Source organism: Triturus cristatus, chromosome 7 (assembly GCF_964204655.1).
Source record: "Triturus cristatus chromosome 7, aTriCri1.1, whole genome shotgun sequence".
NCBI lineage: Eukaryota > Metazoa > Chordata > Amphibia > Caudata > Salamandridae > Triturus > Triturus cristatus.
In genome coordinates, this window is record NC_140590.1 from 257,520,789 (window position 1) to 257,540,267 (window position 19,479).

The 19,479-nt window shown below is 44.0% G+C and overlaps 1 protein-coding gene across 1 annotated transcript in view; it reads right to left on the reverse strand.

Annotated features, from left to right (window-relative positions):
• Positions 1-19,479, reverse strand: part of LOC146809341 (paired box protein Pax-6-like) — a 101,649-nt gene that overhangs the window by 5,842 nt on the left and 76,328 nt on the right. Inside the window, exons 3-5 of the mRNA XM_085616139.1 lie at positions 6,448-6,606; positions 2,238-2,320; positions 1,574-1,721 (exon numbers count right to left, since the gene is read on the reverse strand). Of these exons, the coding sequence (XP_085472265.1) occupies positions 1,574-1,721; positions 2,238-2,320; positions 6,448-6,606 (390 nt within the window). The remainder of the gene's footprint in view (positions 1-1,573; positions 1,722-2,237; positions 2,321-6,447; positions 6,607-19,479) is intronic.

Here is a 19,479-nt window from a genome sequence, read left to right on the forward strand (position 1 = left end):
CTGACAGTCAAACTCCCATTAATGGGCGCCATCAATCAGACTCCCTTCCCTGTGCACCCTTATACAGAAGCACATCCTTCAACACTCAATGACACTCAAGCTTTGTGGTACCCTAAAATAAATTGTCACATTGGGGCTTCCTCCATTATATTTCCAACCCAAGTACCACCAATCAAAAGGCCACCTATGGGCACCCTCAAACTGCCACACTTGGACACTGTCAATCACACACCCACCCTGGTAGACTAATGTTCACCCTGGCAACCCTGCAATCCATTGCATCAGCCTTCGGTGGCTTAAGTGACACTATTGCACAGGGGTGTCCTAGACTACACTCTCAACCTTCGGACTCCAGTCACACTCCCAACTACTGTCACTGTCAACCACATCCCCACCCCTGAGAACCCCTGATAATACTCCCAGTCTGCGAGACCATTGATCACAACTGCACTTTTGGCCACCCTCAAACACACTACTACCCTCTATAATCTTTAATACTCTTTCACTCTGGGACTTTGTCCATCACATTTCCAAACCGGGTATCCTCAATCAACTTCCTACCATGGGCACCTTTAACCACACACAATTCCTTGGGAACCATCAATCAGACTCCCATTCTAGGCAGCCAACCAAAGAACAACCTTTGGAGCCATCATTTAGACTCCTACCTAGGCGCACCAGCAATCACACTCTCATAAGGGTATCAGGTATAACACTCCTCACTTGCTGCTCAATCAAGTACACTCCCTACTCTGTGGGCCACATACTCATCTTTCGGTATTTGAGATTGGGGCACTCTGGTGAACTAGGACGGGCTGCATTTCTTTTAGGGTTCGGTTGGCAGAATCGAACCCTGCTTTCACCCACCCCTGGCAGAGACATATGAGGCGAGTTACTGAGGACTGTAGCTGTGTGACTGGTTCACGTTCAGTTTACCATTATTAATAAATGCCAGTTACAAGGGTAGGTAAAGAATGCAGTGGAAACAAATATCACTCTTCAATAAAACAAATACCCTGGAAAAAAGCAAACTCTGCAACAACGATCAGCCACTTGATGAATCATAAATCAATGCAATGTGTTGACACAATGGGTTCACCCTTCTATTGTCTCATTCATGATGCGGGTACACCCTACTGTTGGGTGGCCAACTATGAATCATTCCTGTTGCACCTGAGAACCAGGTGCTCCCTGGGATGGACTAGTATCCAATACTGTGGTCTGACCTGATGTGCTATGTGGGATGTGTTCATACGCAGTACTGTTGTTGTACCTGAGGTGCTCTGTGGGATGAACTAGTATCCAATACTGTTGTCTGACCTGATGTGCTATGTGGGATATGTTTATACGCAGTCCTCTTGTTGTATCTGTGGGGTGGACTCGTACACAATACTTCATCTGGGCTGAGGTACTCTATGATACTGGACCTGTGAGGCTGGCTGGTTTCTGGTGTGCAACATTGCTGCATCACTTGATGTGCTCTGCAGGATTGCAGGATGAGTGAGTATGCACTATTCCTGTCTCGCTTGAGGTGCTCATTGGGATGTGCTCATACAGAATACTGTTGTCTTACCTGTGGAGCTTTGCGGGATGGGCTGATATACGCTGCTGCTATAAGAATTGTTCATGGACATATGGCCTGGGGCACTGCTTGCTTGACGACGCTGGTTTCGCAACTTCTCTTCTCGACGCCATTTTGCCCTCCGGTTAGAAAACCAAACCTGTAAATACAAAGACTGTGCTAGTAAGCAACCACAACAGGGCTTGCAGGTGGGGAGTAGGTGAAGGTCCAAGTTCTTCTGCTTCCACCACTGACATTATAACTAGAAAAAGTGGAAAGAGAAGACAGTAAGGGTCATTTAGAGGTGGGCAGAAATGGGAGGTCCTCGGGGGTCCTTGATATGGTAACCTGTCTTCTCTGCCTGTAATTGGTGGCAGGTGACATTTCCATGTCCATTGTAGTCTGTCTTTAGTGGAATGGTGAGACGTCAGTCTGCACTCATTCAAACCCTTGACACCACACGTGAATGACGCCTAGCAAGGATGAATCATATCCCTGTCTATCACTGTGGGAAGAGGGAAGATGAGGGTGTGCTTGGCAGGCAATGATTTGACTCTCCCTGTAAGTTAGACTTTAGGTAGACTCTGGGCAGTTCTCCTACCTGAAGTAGTCCGCAGCGCCAAGACGCCTATGGGCAAACGTTGCGCTTTATAACATTTAAATCAAATCTTGTTACCTGGATTCGGGCTTCGGGAAGATCAATCTTCACAGCTAATCTCTCTCTGGCAAATACATCTGGATAATGAGTCCTTTCAAATTCTGCAAGAAGCAGAGACAAAAATGACCTTACAAGAAGAAGACTGAGCAACAATCATATACTGAGTGTCCTATTAGCACACTGGGATAGAAGCTCACCACTATGAGGACCCACCGGTGTATTGAAAAAACCCTGTGATCAAGTGTATCTAAAACTTGGACACAGGCACTTAGAAACATCTTTACCTGGGCTGGGACATTCACTTCAAGCCACAATACCAAGTTCATACAAGTACAAAGTTAGTTTAACCAACCTCCAAATATCCACCATACTCCACTGTAAGGACTTACAACATGAAAGCTGCATTGAAGTGAATTGAAGAGATTAACTCCCCACCCCACACTCCAAAACACTCCCATAAAAAGTAGACTCAATAGTAAACTTTTTTTTAATTAACAATTGGCTCTTAATTGAGTGGGTGTTTTTCATACCGGGTCAGAATGGCCTAATGACCACATAGCCATTCGGAATGTAAGAGCATCTTTGATTTATTCTCTCTGTGTTGTTAATCTGTGCAGATACTGGTTATACTGCTACAAGATCATGGACAAAATACCGTAAAAATATTGCAGCCAAAATATGGAGTAACAAAATATAGTAAAGGTAAGTTTGTATAGGTAAGTATAGGTTAATTATACTTAATCTCAAGTTATGGGGATGTGGAGTTAAAAATAGTATATCTATATTCACCTATTAATATTTACCTTCACCATATTTTGGCTCCCAATATTTAAGCCACACTTTTGTTGTATGATGATATTAATTCATCTATATTCCAATGTACAACTAGTTATTGGCCTGGTAGGGACAGTGAGCGCACTGGGAGCTAAGACATGCTTTCTGTGCTTCCCATTTTTATAACTAGATAGACTCAGGGAAACTGAGGTTGTTCCATAGCAGCTTCAGTGTGGGTTTCGGCCTCTTTGGCCCTCATCAGTGAAGTGCAGTTTCAGTGGGGTTGCCCGTATTCCTGTTCAGAGGGAACATGGCTGGGCAGTTTGGGTTGTACTGTTGCTATTGGGGTAGGAGGAAGTCTGACTTGCATATGGCTGGTCCCTGTCAGGAAGGATGCAGTGGGCTAAAAGTGAAAAGCTGCAATGCACACTGAGCAATTGCCAGTGGCTGAAACTTTTACAAACATTTTACCCATCATCTCTGTGTTTCAGTGCGACAAATTAACTGCACACTCCACATTGGGACAAGAGAACTCAGATTTTGGGTTAGAGTCCAATTATATCTCGAAACTGTGATAAGTGAGGAACTGTAATATGATGGAATTGAAAGATGGTCGAAACATTTCCAGTTGTGGGTAACCAGCTGCAAATGCTGGATTTCCTGCAGCCTTCAAGTGCTATTTAACTGTTTTGATCTAAAGCACACACCAATGTCCTCCTCAGAGTTGTCACTCTTTTTCGATTTGTTGCATGATGTTGGGATGGTTGGTCTGCAATTTTTGCTCTATATCTTTAATAAAAATCAGTATGATAAACAAGTATGATCCTTAGACAACATATTTGAGTGTTGATGATGACTGTGTTTTTTCTGATTGAGTCTTTCTTCTCTTCTGAGTCTTTCCTCGTTTTTTAGCTTCTACAATGGTTCAATGTCTATCTTTCTTTACTATCCCCTTCATAAAATCTGTGGTCGTGCAAATGAGACACTAATCACTTGCTACAAATTACATTTTCCTATACTGCTGCCTGCCCAGCTCACGCGATGCCATGTTTAAAAGAGGCATTTGGCGCCGCCATGATCAGGGCCGCTGCAAAACAGGCAGTAATGGCTGCCCTGTCGCGTCTACCATTCCTGAAGCTTACACCAGCTGAATAACTCATAGACTTTAACTATCGAGTAAGGAGGCCATGTCTTCAGTCTTCGGCAATGGCTTACCTTCAATTGGTTTCAATTTCTTTGGGGCCTCATCTTAATGTAATGCAGGCCCTTTTTTAAACAATTTCCAAGTAGCGGTTCTTGAATATTACTCTGCTGCTACTCGAGTGCTTTTCTCACATATCCATTACCAGCACTTGTGTGATAACATTTTGTGTTTTTGTTGAAGAGGTGATTGGTGGCTCTTTCCGTGAAAATCTACCTGTTGGACTGTTCTTCAGTTCTCAACCGGCCTCTGCCTGAGTCGTCTATTCCCTATAAAACTGCTTCCTTTATCTTTTCTACAGATTTCCCTTCCTTGAGGTAGGGTTCAGTCTCGGTCCTTGCACTGTGGGTCATCCGCAGCGTGGCTTCTTTGGGGAGGGACCCGGCTTTGTATTCCTCGATGCATGGAGGTGCGATAACCACAACCACACCTCTCTGAGAAACGTTTCTCTATACATCCTGCTGAGCAGGTGCATTAAACATGTCCTAAACTTCCTGCCAGGCCCAGACCTGTCTGTGAGCCTTGCCCAAGTCGCGCTTCCTCTTTCACAAACAGCTTTTCATGGTTCAGAGCCCGCAGCGCACTTTTCTCATAGTCATGGCCTTTAGGTTAGAAAGAGTGTAGACAAAGCGAACAGGTTTGGTTTTTGTGAAAACCATTCGTAAGCTTCACTCATATACATGGAGAGGTTGAGTTTTTATAGAGTGAAAATCTTTCTCAAGCTTCAGTTATATACACGGAACAGGTACCGTATGGGCAGCAGCAGCTGTGCAAGCTTCCTTCGCACAGAACAGGCACAATTTAGGGAGCATTCGGATGGACTGAGACATGCAGCAAAAGGCTTAAACCTCATGTCCAAGAACTCCTCCATACCATGATGTAATTTAAAAGTCTGCTTGAGCTATAGGCCAAAGAGAGTGCCTATAACCACGTTCCATCTGGAGCAAAGCGAGCTCTCTGACGAAGACGGGCGAGTGAGTCCACCCATCTACACAACCCCGGAAGCCCTAAAGTGTTAGGCCTCCACACTTCTGGTCCTGACGAAGGCCAATGACCTGCAAGGGCTGTTCCAGGCTGAAACATGTCGACCGAAGCACTTAGCTCACACTGCCTCTGCCTCAGCTTCTGAGCTGTCAATCATGGGCCTTCATAAAAATCTAAAGCCTGAACTCACACAGACACCTGGAGCTGACTCAGTTCAAAGAATGCGACGTGCAAGAGTCATATGTTACATATAAAAAGAACTACGGATACACAACATCTAGAAAAAGTTAATGCACTTGGGGAATGAAAGGTGCAGTAAGCCATGTGAAATCTAAACAGGTATAGCATTGCTGACATGGAATACTGTAAGGGTTTATACGGCCAGTGTTGGAAAATAGATCAGCATTTTTGTCAGTAAAGTTAAGGACATGAATATGGATCCCGATAGTCACACTTTTCAAATTCGTTTTTTAATTACAGACAGATCAGGGATCTGGCAGGACCCATCCTCCTTAAAGTGCTGCTGTGCTTGGCTTTGACTGAGGGGTGTGAAGCTTTCTCCCTGCCAGTGGCATAGCAAGGAAGCCATGGGCCAGAGTGCAAGCAAGGAAAATGCCCCTGTGGCCACTAAATGACTAGTAAAACCTACCAATAATCAGCATTCAATAGGCCTTCAGTCCTCTGTGCTCCTGTGCTACTGAGTCTGCTGCACCACTAATAGATACACCCCTGCTCTTGGCGCACGAGGGGTTGTGGTGGATCCTCCAATTGTGTGACATGATCCCCTAATCCTCTAGCCTGACTGTGATAAGGAGTTTCGTGGATGAACCAAACCCCTGTAGCTTGAGACCTCACCCCCAGTGAGGAAAACTTCCCTGATCCCATAACGGGACGTCAGGGCATGACAACGATCATCTCTGGAAGGAGAACATATCTGGGCCTGTGTGCAGGGGGGACACTTTGAAATCAAGAAGTGAGAGGGATCCCTGCATGAGAGATGGAGAAAAGGACTGAGGGGGAAAACCGACATGATGTGACCATAACCTTCTACCAAGGGATGTTAATGAAACGAAAGGCCTGGGTGGTCAGAAGCAGAGGCTAAGACAAGCATCACAGACCAACGTGAGGTCATTTGACAGAGGATATTTAATTATCCGTCGATTCTCAGCCCCCATTTAGGTGCCGCGCCGTGACACTCTTGAGTATCTGTGCGCGCTATAAATGCCAACAACATAACATAACATATGAATGGTGAAGACCAGAAGTCACCTTTCTCCAGCGCCTCGATCTGCTCCTGGCTGAAGGATGTCCGGTTCCGTTGAAGCTTCCGCTTGAGCTGCAAGCGTATCTGAGAGTCGTCCAAGTCCTCTGGGCCAGCTGCGGGATGGGGTTCTAGGCCCAGGCCGCTCTCCAGCTGCTGACAGCTGTCTGCGGTAGAAAAGAAGAAAACACAAGAAACTTGAGGAAACCTCTACTGTAGGCATGAACTATAAGGTTGGATTATTGAAAATTGCTGGGTAGAGGTGTACAACCCTGGGACCTGGCATGGCCCTAAGAGTCAAGGTGTAAGCAGAGCCAACACAATATTTAGCAAGTTAATCACACAACAAAGTCATGTAATAATATAATACTCATTACAATTAAAAAAAGTTTACTTCTTAAACAATTGGTTTTAATCTAATACATTAGATTCTATGTGTGCATTCAGCGCTCTTATGTTGATAAAAGTAAGCTCTAAGCATGACCCTTGATAATTTCAAGAATGCCCCAATGCCCTGACAAGTTTAACACGAGGCAGCCAAGAAAGTTATCAGTTTATCATGTAGGTTATGATGTTGTCATAGACAAAGCCACATAATCTCTTCGGTCAGAGAGTTTACCTCCTGTTGGAGGAAAAGACCCAATGATGATGCTATCAACTACCAGTACGCCAGCAGCGAAGACATACCGCTAACCAAAATTAGTTGTTGAGGGTCCCACAGATTTGTCCTCAGGGAACCGCCCAGGTCATAGGATCCCACTCTCCTCTGATATATTTGGTACACACGTTTCAAAGTAGAGTGGGGGGTCAAAAACCCTAGCTTCTTCCTCCCTTCTTTGATATTTACAGTTATATAGGAAGCAACATTATTCCTTATTCAAGCCTACAAGAAGGACATTTTTGGAATAGCTAGCGTCACGATAAGGCACTGTGAAGTAAAAGGATTGTCTATTATAACACTATTTGTTCAAATAAGGAACTAGTGATTTCAGCCCAATTGTCCTACTTATATATTGTATTTGAATGAGTATCTCATTCAAAAGCTAATTGCTCAGTTCTTTATGAGCTGAGACAGGGGTCTCCAACCTCTTCTGTAGTAGGAGCCACATATGTTCAATGAAAATCTTCATGAGCTACTAATATTCTTAGTGTTGTAAAAGTGGCCATGTCAGAAAAGATTATGCTGGTGGCGACCCCATTCAAGACTATCAGCAGTGATCATCTCAATGCATCAGGCAGGGTAACTAGCAGTAATGTAAAAAAATCTTCATCATTTTGTCAAACCCGTGCATGGGTAATACATAACAGCTATAGCGTAATGCCCCTGCACCAATGTAATATGGCCCCAACGCCGCAAGATTTATCACTCAAATATCAGCTGTAAGTATCACACAAAATGTGGATTTGTAAAGCACATGTGATAGAGTATATAGGCGCTGAAACAAAGAATGTTTATCCTTACCCAACTCAATGTTTGGAATGACTAGTGAGTCTTATGGTGGTCATCCACCAAACTGTTTGACTTTCTCCTCCATGTTTTTTGCTGCTATTGCTCTGGTTAGCCTTAGGACTCTGTGCACTTTACCACTTCTAACCAGTGCTTAAGTGCGGTGCTCTCATCTTTAAACATGGTGATATTGGCTTACACCTATTTGGCACACTTAATTTAGTTTTAAGTCCCTAGTAAAGTGGTAATGCATGTACACAGAGTCTGTAAATTAAATGCTACTAGTGGGCTTACCGCACTTATTGTGCCACCCACTAAAGTAGCCCTTGAAACGGTGCTTAGTTTGTGCTGGTGTTTGCTGGTGCTCGACATGGCACATATTTCATGGCACATATTTCATGGCACAGGGACAGGTATGACAGTGCAGCATATAGTAGCGCTGTTGGTCTATTTTGAAACATCAGCAGGCGATCTACAATTGTTATAAACATAAAAAATATTAATGCCAGCACCTCCAGGCCATTCCTACAGCTGTGGATGGCCAGCAATAGTCCATTGTGTCACATTTGGAGGAGTCTGATGGTACGTAGGTAGCAGCGATACTGCTATTGGGCTGCATGTGAGTGGGGTAAGCTGCAGTGGCCTCCTGAGAAACATTTTGAGCTCTGGCACTTATTTTTCCACAAATTAAGCATTACCTTCAAACATATCTCAGGCCTGCCATTGCAGCCTGTGTGTGTATTTTTAAACTGCCATTTCGACCTGGAAAATAAACCTTTTCCCAGGCCTAAACCTTCCTTTTTAATACACATGAGTCACCCCAAGGTAAGCCCTACACAGCTCAAAGGGCAGGATGCAGTGGATTTAAAAACGTGGCCCAAAGGAGAAAAATACTCTTTCTGGATGCAGATAATAGCTGCAGTACATGGAAGAAGTCAAGTAGTGACTGCACCTAAATGTTGTAGAGAGCATAGACAGGGGCGGCTCCTCTGCAATGGCGGAGGAGCGTCGCCCCACTGGCAGAGCCAGCAGCTAAAAAATAAAACGATATCTGGTTATCGTTTTATTTTTAAGCAGCTGGCTCAGCCAGCATGTGCAGGGAGGGGCAGGGCCAGGGCATGGGAGGGGGTAGGAGGAGTGCTATGTGTACTATCTAAGCAGATTTTATTCATGATAATAAATTAGACGTACTTTTTGTAACTGAAACCTGGGGTGGGGATGCAACCGATCCCGATTTTAATATAGCAGTTCCCCAAGGATTTGAAGTTTTCAGACTCGATAGACCACAAAAAAGAGGCGGGGGTCTGGCGTTTATCCATTGGAGTGAGTTAAGTACACACTGTTCAATGATTCCATCCACAGAATGTGAAGCCTTTCTTTTCAGACACACCTCTCAAACAAGAGACGTTTAGAGGGATATTAATCTATCGTCCGCCCGGTCTTAAAGACAAATTTCTGACTAGTTTCCACTCACTATTAGAACTAGGTCTCCAATAAAACTATTTTACCATTTTAGGAGATGTAAACTTTCACCTAGAATTAATGTCAGACAAAGATACATTAGATCTCCTTGAAATGACATCAGAATTAGGACTCAAACAACTGATACAAGACCCTACACACTCAGCCGGGCATACTTTGGATGGCCTTTTTATGAACAATCCTGCCATCTCTAATCCCTCTACATTTCCTCTAGTGTGGTCATGTCACCATGCAGTATTATTTAGCTATAAGCTACCTCCTTCCAAAACTGCGACCACACTGGATACTGCGATACTTAGTAGACCCTGGCATAAAATTGATCCTGCATTATTGGCAATCCAGCTAACTCAAAGTCAACCTGACCTTGAAATAGAAGCCGATTCCTCAGCTATAAACTACACCACATGGCTCGAATCTAACTTTGCAAAACTAGCGTCCATCACTACGGTAAATAAATATAGAAAGACACCATTGGCTCCCTAGTTCTCTGAGGCCCTGAGATTGGAAAAGCAAACCTGCAGGAGGCAAGAAAGCAATTGGCGCAAAAACTCTGATGAACCTGAAAAATGTAATTATAAAGCTATGCTTGCAGACCTCTAAGAGAAAGCTTATTAATGAAAAAAGTAGGTACTATACTCTAAAAATTGAAAATGCTGGCAACTCCAGTAAAGAACTGTTTCAGATTTTAAAGAAATGCACCATAGTTACAAAAAAACAATTCTTTCAATCACAACCAAGATTTTTGCAATGTGCTCGCCCAGACATTCATAAGTAAAGTTGATCAAATTTTCGATCTTTTTGACACATCTAAGGTTAATACTAATCTTAAAGATCAGGAAAAAACCAATGAGGCGTTGTTTCTAGAATTTACTCTAATGTGTAGAAACCAAATAGCTATGCTTCTTTCTGCTGCTAAATCTGGATCCTCAGATGACCCTTGCCCCCCTAGGAATCTACAAATCGTAAATCAACACATCACCCGCTACTTGTCACTAATATTTAATCAGATGCTTACACAAGGATTATTTCCCAGCATCTGGAAACAGGCCTGTATTCTGCCTCTCATTAAAAAAACAAATTTGAACACTAATGATCCTGCTAATTATCGTCCCATAGCGAGACTCCCACTCCCAGCAAAAATTATAGAGAAAATAATAAATGTTCAACTCTCGACTTTTATTTTAGAAAATCAACTTCTAGACCATAGTCAGTTTCGTGTCAGAGCAAACCATAGCACTGAGACTGCTTTGATAAAAACTACGGAAGAAATACGCATGACATTGAATGGAGGAGGGTCAGCAGCTCTTATTCTGCTGGACCTGTCCGCAGCGTTCGACACAGTGGACCATGGTCTCTCGGTACAACGTTTGAAAACTATGGAAATAGAAGGAAAGGCCCTCTCTCTTCTAACGTCTTTTTTGTCAGGTAGATCTCAAACGGTACATTTAGGTAAGCTTAAGTCCTCGCCATTTACTCTGCCTTGTGGGGTCCGTCAGGGCTCCTCGTTGAGCCCGACGCTATTTAACATATATGTCTCTCAACTTGCCCCGCTGATTAGAAGTTTCAATCTAAATCCAACATCCTACGCGGGTGACACCCAGCTGGTGATTTTGGCGGTGGATAAGGATGAAAATCACTCTCTTAAATTACATGACTGCATGATTGCTCTGAGTAGCTGGATGAGTAAGCATTGCCTGAAACTGAATTCAAGCAAAACAGAGGTGGTACTGTGTGGTAATCTTTTTCCACCTTGGTATCCTGCTTGGTGGCCAGATAACCTGGGCTCTCCTCCTACTCCAGTAGCTAAAGCAAAGATTCTTAGCTTTACTATGGATGAGAAACTTAACTTTGAGACCCAGGTTTCTAAGATTGTGTCCTCCTCTTTTCTTACCATCAAAACCTCAAGGAAAATTCTCCCCTTCATTCCAAGAAACGCCAGAAAAACTGTGGTGTTTTCGTTAGTTTTGTCCAACGGCCTATATATGAATGTCCAAGCCAGACTACTTAGGGAGTTGCAGGCAGTACAGAATGCTGCTGCTAGATTAATCCTGGATATTCCCAAATATCAGTCAGTTAGGACAGGTATCCAGGATCTCCATTGGCTCCGAATGGGCCAGCGAGTTACATTTACGGCACTCTGTATTACTCACAAGGCTCTGCATAGAGAAGGTCCTAAATTCCTTTGGAATACATTCAGCTGGTATTCTCCAAGCAGATGTCTTCGATCGTCCAACGCCAGCTTGGTGACCACGGTTAGAATCAAAAAGGCGAGCTGGGGTGATAGGAGTTTCAGCTACAATACCATCAGGCTGTGGAACTCCCTTCCACTATACCATACCTCAGGACTATACTTACCCTCCTTGACTTCAGAAACCAACTTAAGAGGTGGCTTTTTAGAATTTAGCTAAACCTCAGCGTGGTATGTTTGAGCTTGAAAGCGCCAAGACACCTTTGGGTATAAGCGCGCTATATACGTTTTAATAACATAACATAAGTGCGCATATGTGTTTGGCCATCCGTCTTCGGCTGACCAAAACACACATGCGCACTTAGGTTTCTCCAGACTGGCTGCATTGAGCAGCTGGGCTGGAGAAACCCGACAGACTCCCTGACCTGAGGGTCTTTTTAGCTCACTCAGGCAGAACCACACAGGCATTGGACAGGGAGTCTGATGCAGCCCCAATGCTTGCTTGGACACGGAAGAGGAAACACCGGCGCAACGTGGATGTGGCCGGCAACTTAAGGTAAGATTTTTTTTAATTATACCCCCACCCGCTCCCCCGCGCTCCCCTCCCCAGCACGGCCCCCCGCCCCACTACCTTTTGTATGTGGCAGCCGCCACTGATCATAGAGCTCTACTCTGGACCGGTGAGGTTTCTATCTCACAGTATTTTTCTAGCGATGCTGCACAGTATTTTTCTAGAGAACTTGAAATCCATATAGGGATTTCTTCCTAGAGACTGGACCCTCTCTTGGAAAGCCTGTCAAAATAATGCCTCTCAACCTTGAGGGCCTCATTTCTAAGAAACGAATGCATCGGCATAGATGAGTCAGTTTCCTTGAGCCTGCGCCAAACGTCCTTGCGACACCATGGATGCGCTGTATTTAAAATACAGGGCTCCATGGCGCAAGGATTAACAAATGCATCAGAAATTCTGACTCATCTGTTGGCTCAAAAGTGACACAGTGCTGGAGATGGTCGTAAATCTGAAGCAACTCCAGCAATTTGTCAGAACACAGAGGCCAGTCCCATTGTAAAAGCCCTGTGTCAATCCTGAAGCCTGGTCTGAGCAGGCATAAGGATTTTGCCACAGTCAAGTCGTAGAGTGACGCAGTGAAATGTAAATTTCACGGTGCCACTTCTACATGGCTTTTTTGCGTGGGAATGCCTAGCCTGCATACATTATACCTGCTGCAGGTATCACGTGGCGCAGGCCTCGACAAGCTGATGCGTGGTGCCCAATGCGTCAGTTTGTAGATATGGAGCAGTGTGGGGCACTGATTACCCTGCTGCTGCAGCAAAAAAAAGTGACGCAGCAACGGCGCAAGCTCCTCGGAAATGAGGCCCTGAATCTTTACGCAGGTATGGGTGGTACAGCGCCTGCGGAAAAAAAGGGATTCTTCATACAGTCCAGATCTGTTTTACTTACATTAGAATGCTGGGTTCCTGGTAGTTAATGGGGCCATCCAGTTAAGGGGAAAAACACAATTCTTTGTACCCAGCCCAGCTCTCTAACAATCACCAGCAGAGGGCCTGCCAGAACCTTCCTTAGTTTGATGACGCCTGCTTGGGGTGTGAGACCTATTGTGACGTCGTTGACCGGATGCACCCTTTAGTATTCAATCTATGGGCTTCCGTCTGCTGAACTGCATAATCAATATCTACGCCGTCTTAATAAGTGATTTATTTTTCAGGGATACAATCTAGGATGATGCAGTGGGCAAGCTCAGTTTATTGACAGATAACTGATGGATATTATAACCTAAAAAAACGTGTACTCCTTTTATCGACATCATAAGGATGGCAAGCTAAAGTGTCCCGCGGATATCGGACCATGTGACGATGGGGGTCACCCACAGAGCCCTAGTGTGGAGGCCGTAAACATGATGGAGTGTGCCAGCAGTCAGCTGCTGCTGAGAGGATACACGAGATACATGATGTTCAGTTCAATTCTTGTTTATGGACATGATGGGATCAGTAATAGGTATATGTTCTTAGTCCCAAATGAGAATCTGTTTTGCAAATGTCAAAAGACCTTTGAACAGACAAAAAATAGAAACGAAAGATTTTTCTTTTTTTTCTAGTATTTGACTGAAAAACACTTGTGGCGGTGGTTCTTGTGGTCCTGGCTAGATAGCTAAAGAGGGCGTGTGGTGAACAGCAATAGCAAAAAACACAGCAAAAAAATCTCCTGAAAACTAAAGGCGAGCGCGTGCAGCAGAAGCATACCTAACGCGAGAGCTTCCTGCCCTAACCACAGCGCGCGCTCGAGGCAGGGTGGAGAGTCGGGGTGGAGGGTCGGGGTGGAGGGCCCGGCGAGGGCAGGACCCGCGGGCCTGGCGCCGCCGGTGGAGGCGAGACATGTGAACTTACAAACACACTCACACCTACAACCACTCGCAAGTTTACTCAGCAGATTCCACTGTCGGAGGAAGAACATTGGTGATGTTGCTCCGAGAGAACCCCCAATTCGTGTCTTGGTACCCTTAAGATTGCAGAAGCGCTGCATCACAAGCAACTGTGTCCACCCTAGTGACACACACACAGAACTTGCACCTGTGCATTAAATATATTTATATCACCCCCGGGACCCTCAACCGTGCAGGGCTTGTGCATCACTGATATTGCACGTCCAGGAACCCTCAGCCGCGCAGTACCATTGCACCACTGACATAACATGTCCAGGAACCCTCAGCCATGCTGCACCTATGCACCACTGATACAGCACGTCCAGGAACCCTCAGCCGTGCTGTACCTATGCACCACTGACATAGCATGTCCAGGAACCCTCAGCCATGCTGCACCTATGCACCACTGATATAGCACGTCCAGGAACCCTCAGCTGTGCTGTACCTATGCACCACTGATATAGCACGTCCAGGAACCCTCAGCCGTGCTGTACCTATGCACCACTGATATAGCACGTACTGGAACCCTCAGCCGTGCTGCACCTATGCACCACTGATATAGCACGTACAGGAACCCTCAGCCGTGCTGTACCTATGCACCATTGATATAGCACGTACAAGAACCCTCAGCCGTGCTATACCTATGCACCACTGATATAGCACAAACAGGAACCCTCAGCCGTGCTGTTCCTATGCACCACTGATATAGCATGTACTGGATCCCTCAGCTGTGCTGTTCCTATGCACCACTGATATAGCATGTCCAGGAACCCTCAGCCGTGCTGTACCTATGCACCACTGATACAGCATGTCCAGGAACCCTCATCCGTGGAGTACCTGTGCATCACTGATATAGTCGTCCAGGAACCCTCAGCCGTGCTGTACCTATGCACCACTGATATAGCATGTCCAGGAAACCTCAGCCATGTAGTACCTATGCATCACTGATATTGCACGTCCAGGGATCCTCAGCCATGCAGCACGTGGGCACCGTTAAATAGCATGTCCAGGAACCCTCAGTACATGTACCCCAGGGTTATAGCAAGGTTTGTTGGTAAATTCCCAGCAGCCTTTCACACTGTCACAGGAAGAACATTAGTGATGTTGCTCCGAGAGAACCCCCAGATCGTGCCCTGTGTAGGAAGCTGGCTCTTTATATAGTATACCAAAAAGAGGTATACTGTGCAAAGTGTCCAGGATCTCTTATAAGTGGATTCCGTGTGGGTTTATTAATACAAGATGTTTGATACCAAACATCTTTTGTTTCAGTGAATGCATCGTGTAGCTGGGGAACTCGTTTTTGCCCAGTGTCCAACACATGCATTTAAAATGGCTTCCCTGGTCACTTGTACTGGCAGTAATTAAACTGATCAGCACAGGGGCATATCTGCTCATGCAGATATGTCCGCACATGTATTATAGTGCACCCTGCCTTGGGGCTGACTTACCTATACTGCATACAGTGTCTGCAGGCATGTCAGAAAGGGCTTTGTGCCATGCCATGTTTTAACTTTTGTCTGCACCAAGATACGCAGCCTGCAATAACAGTCTGTATGAGTTTAGTGAGGGGTCCCTTAGGGTGGCACAATAAATTCTGCAGCACTTAGGGACCCTCTTTAGCCTCCTTGTCCTAGGTATCTGGGGTACTAATTACTCGGGACTTACATGGGGTGCTAAAGGTATTGCCAATTGGGGAAACAATTGTACAGTTTAGGAAAATAGATCTGGCACTGGGGACCTGGATAGCATGAACCCAATGCACATCCTGTCAGAACTGTATCGAAATACCAGGCAAAAAGTGAGGGTGACCATGTCAAAAAAGGGGCGCTTTCCTACACCTTGGTACTCTTAAGAGTGCAGTAGCACTGCATCACAAACATCCTGGCCCACCTAGTGACACACACACAGACTGCACCTGTTCCTCAATGATACAGCACCCTGGGACCATCAACCGTGTAGTACCCGTGCATCACTGATACAGCACATCCAGGAACTCTCAAACATGCAGTGCCTGTGCACCAGGGATATGACACTTGTAATGCGGCGGTCGGGTTATCCATCACGTTAGGACAGAGTATCACCTTCTTCAAATCTAAATGAGGACCTCTGTATGTGAAGAATGCTAGATCATAAAAATTCATAGTTGAAGCCCAGTTTCCGAAAGACCTTTACATCTCACAGATGGTGGGAATACGCTATACAAATACACATAACATAACATAGTTCAGCAATGATGCTCTTCACAAGGCGCTTCAAATTTTTTCCGCCATTTTACTTGATCACAGGAAGACTTTAACTACATCGTTCTAGTTGGGACATTGAAGCAAAAAACAACCTTTTTAAGAGTTAAATTAAAGAAAGATAAATGACAAGACATCAAACTCAAACAGGTGCTAACTATTCCAGGTCAGTATGTCAGCGAATCATGTCAGTTACACCATTACCCAATCAATGTGTGAGTTCCTTCAAATGTTTGTGACTCAATGATGTATAATACATCTTAGGGTTAATGCTTCCAGTGTATAAGAAAATGCCTTTTTCATATACAGCAACCATTGTGTACACCCAATTACAAAGATGGAGAGTAAGTCACTTGCCAGGTTCCGTTTTAAGTGATCCATAGAACAATGTATTTACCCCTCATCCTGTGGTTCCAATAAACGCAGCAGACAACTTCATATCTATTGGTCCAAACATCTATTAGTAATCACCATTACCTTTGGGTCAGAGGATTTCTCGTCGCATTCCTTATACTGTAAGGTTTGGGTGCAGCTTTGAGGCAGAAAGCCAACATTTTTTGAGGTTTTTTGCCAAACTCTGTTAAGGTTTAGTTTTTCTCCCATTTCCATTCTCCTCTCAGCATGATACTCTATCGTGTTCCTTCTGACCACCTGCTATGTCACAAGCTCTCCACATTGGGAAGAACCAGTTAGGTACAGAAGCATATTTCAGGATTTGGAGCAATGAAGATCATCTGTAAGTAAGTGGCACATTGCCCCTTTGTTGCTCTTCCTTGCATCAGCCTGGTCAAAATGGCCAAACCAGCCCCATACTACAGGAGATCACTATTAGAATGTAGCCACAGGGCTTTCAGGGTTGGACATGGTAGCCCACCCTGCTCTGAAAGCAACCTGCTAGCCTGCATTCCACTAGGAAAATGCTGGAATTGAAGACAAGCCAGTTTGGCCCTGCTTCCTTATACTATAAAGGCATGGAAAGAACAAACATATATTACCTCAAGTTGTAAAACAAATCACAGCTGGAGACGGCTGTGCTGCAGCATTTGACTTTAGCCGTGACCTCAGGACAGAAAATGTACAAATAGTGGACTCTCCACTACTACGTTTGTTACTTTCTCCACCAATACTCTGGTTCTTGTGAGAAAATGTCCCATTTTGTGTGGTCACTGAACTGTATTGCTGGTTTTCTATACACTGGGGCACTGCAGTCCAGTGTATGTGCTCTGACCCATAAAACCTGTAAACATTGGCTAATCCCTAATTGGCACATTTAACTCTTCTGTACCACCATAGGATTTGGTGTAGAAATTACACCCATGGCATGAGAATGTAAAAGTCACCTGTGAACTGCAGCACGGATTGTGCCATCCACTAGTGTGACAAGTGAAACGTGGCTTCAGGCCTATCCTCTGTGGCCTAACAGCAGCAGCTTGAACCGTACTGCACACTCCAGTCAAAATGACCTTTTTGAGAGGTATGAAAACCGCCTTTAAAATATTAAATAAGTAACTCCTAAGCAAGTCATTCTGCCCACTAGGTAGAGTGCATAATATTTAAGAGTGGAACATGTGTGACATTAGAAATAGCATATTTTCCAAGTGCCTAGGCCCAAAACAACAGTGTCACTGATCAGGCTACAAGTGGCAAATAGGAAACGTCAAAGTATTTATTATACACTTTAATATATAATGTTTGACCTGCTGCAGGCTCCATTCAAAGACCTATTTTCATATTTAACAAAAATCCAATCTAATTGAGAAGTCAGGGTTTTATCAAATATATAGGAAATGTAACTTTTGGAAAGTTACCTTTACCTTGCCTGATTCTTCTGGAGGCTAATTTGTACTGGCCCTTCAGCCACTGCCCAGCCTGTACTTGACCCAAATGAGATGAAGAATGAGGGGATCCTTTACACTACTCCACTGGGAGATAACTGGTGGTTATTGCCAACTACTCTGAAATGTGTAATGGAACCCTAAGGCCTATTATTCCCTCAAACATTCTCAGCAAGTCATGTTTAAACTCACCCAGAGATTTCCAGGCCCGGTCATACTGTTATTCCCAATTCCAAAAATACAGGGGCGAATTACCACAAATTCACTGATCCTGCATTAGATCACTAATTTCGACAACATTAGAAAAGAAATACTTAATATCATGATGCAGATGTCAAACAATGACATAAATAACCCTTAAAAGTAACCATTGCCAAAACTGAAATACTTAATAATTTTCAAATGAAGCACAAGCATTTTGATTTACTCGAGAAAGAGGACTGTTCCCCGAAACACGCATTAGCTACTGTTTTTGAGAAATTCTTTGTTACTGTACATGTTTGAACTAATGTGAAGAATAAAAGTTCAAATAATTTTGATTAGCATCACAAAAAATTGGGATTGAAGTTGTTTCCATATTAAAATGTGAATCAATCGACCTCCATCAGGACAATGTTTATACATGATGGTATCTTAGTGGTAAGGTGCAGGAGGTGTAGGCGTCGGGCATTATTTCCTTTAACTGTTGATTCTTATTAAACTGTAGGCAAGGTTTGTTTGTTTACTTCCGATTGTCACTGTTCTCACAGAAGACTCTCTAGCTTGTTTTCAGTATTAAAACATTTTGTCAAGGTTCTTCTGCCTGTATGCGGTATTGCATTCATTCGTAATAGTTCACTGTTGTTTATGTAACTAGTTCTTTCCGACTTCTATCGTTGATATTAGGTCACAGGGGGCTGAATCTATATTCATGTAGCGGGATAGTACTTAAGTGGTAAGACTGTATGACAATTCAAAAGTCTTGTTTCTGATTTGTTGAAAATATATTTCTTTTGCTCACACCATGATGAATCTGCACCTTCTATCCTTGTCTTGGGGAAAATTTCCTATATTAACTCTTGAATTTGGGGGATGCCAGATTGCTTTCTTATGTTACTAGGGATGCTTTCCAATTTCTTACTGATTTTGTTGCACATTTGGGAATTCAAATTTGTTCCTAATTTTGTCACCTTGCTGTAATGATGGCCGTTATGACAAATTATTCCTATGTAATTCAGCAGCTTCAGCTTTTAATTATCTTGTATTGTATCCCTTGAATGTTTATAATAAACCTGTATAATATTTCTAATCCCGCCCTAGAACTCACTTGTTGGGCCAGTCTTTTCTTAATTGACTATATTTTTGATATGCTGATTTGTACCTTATCTTGGGGCATGCTCTCGTGCTATTGAGATGGTTTTTGAGGTG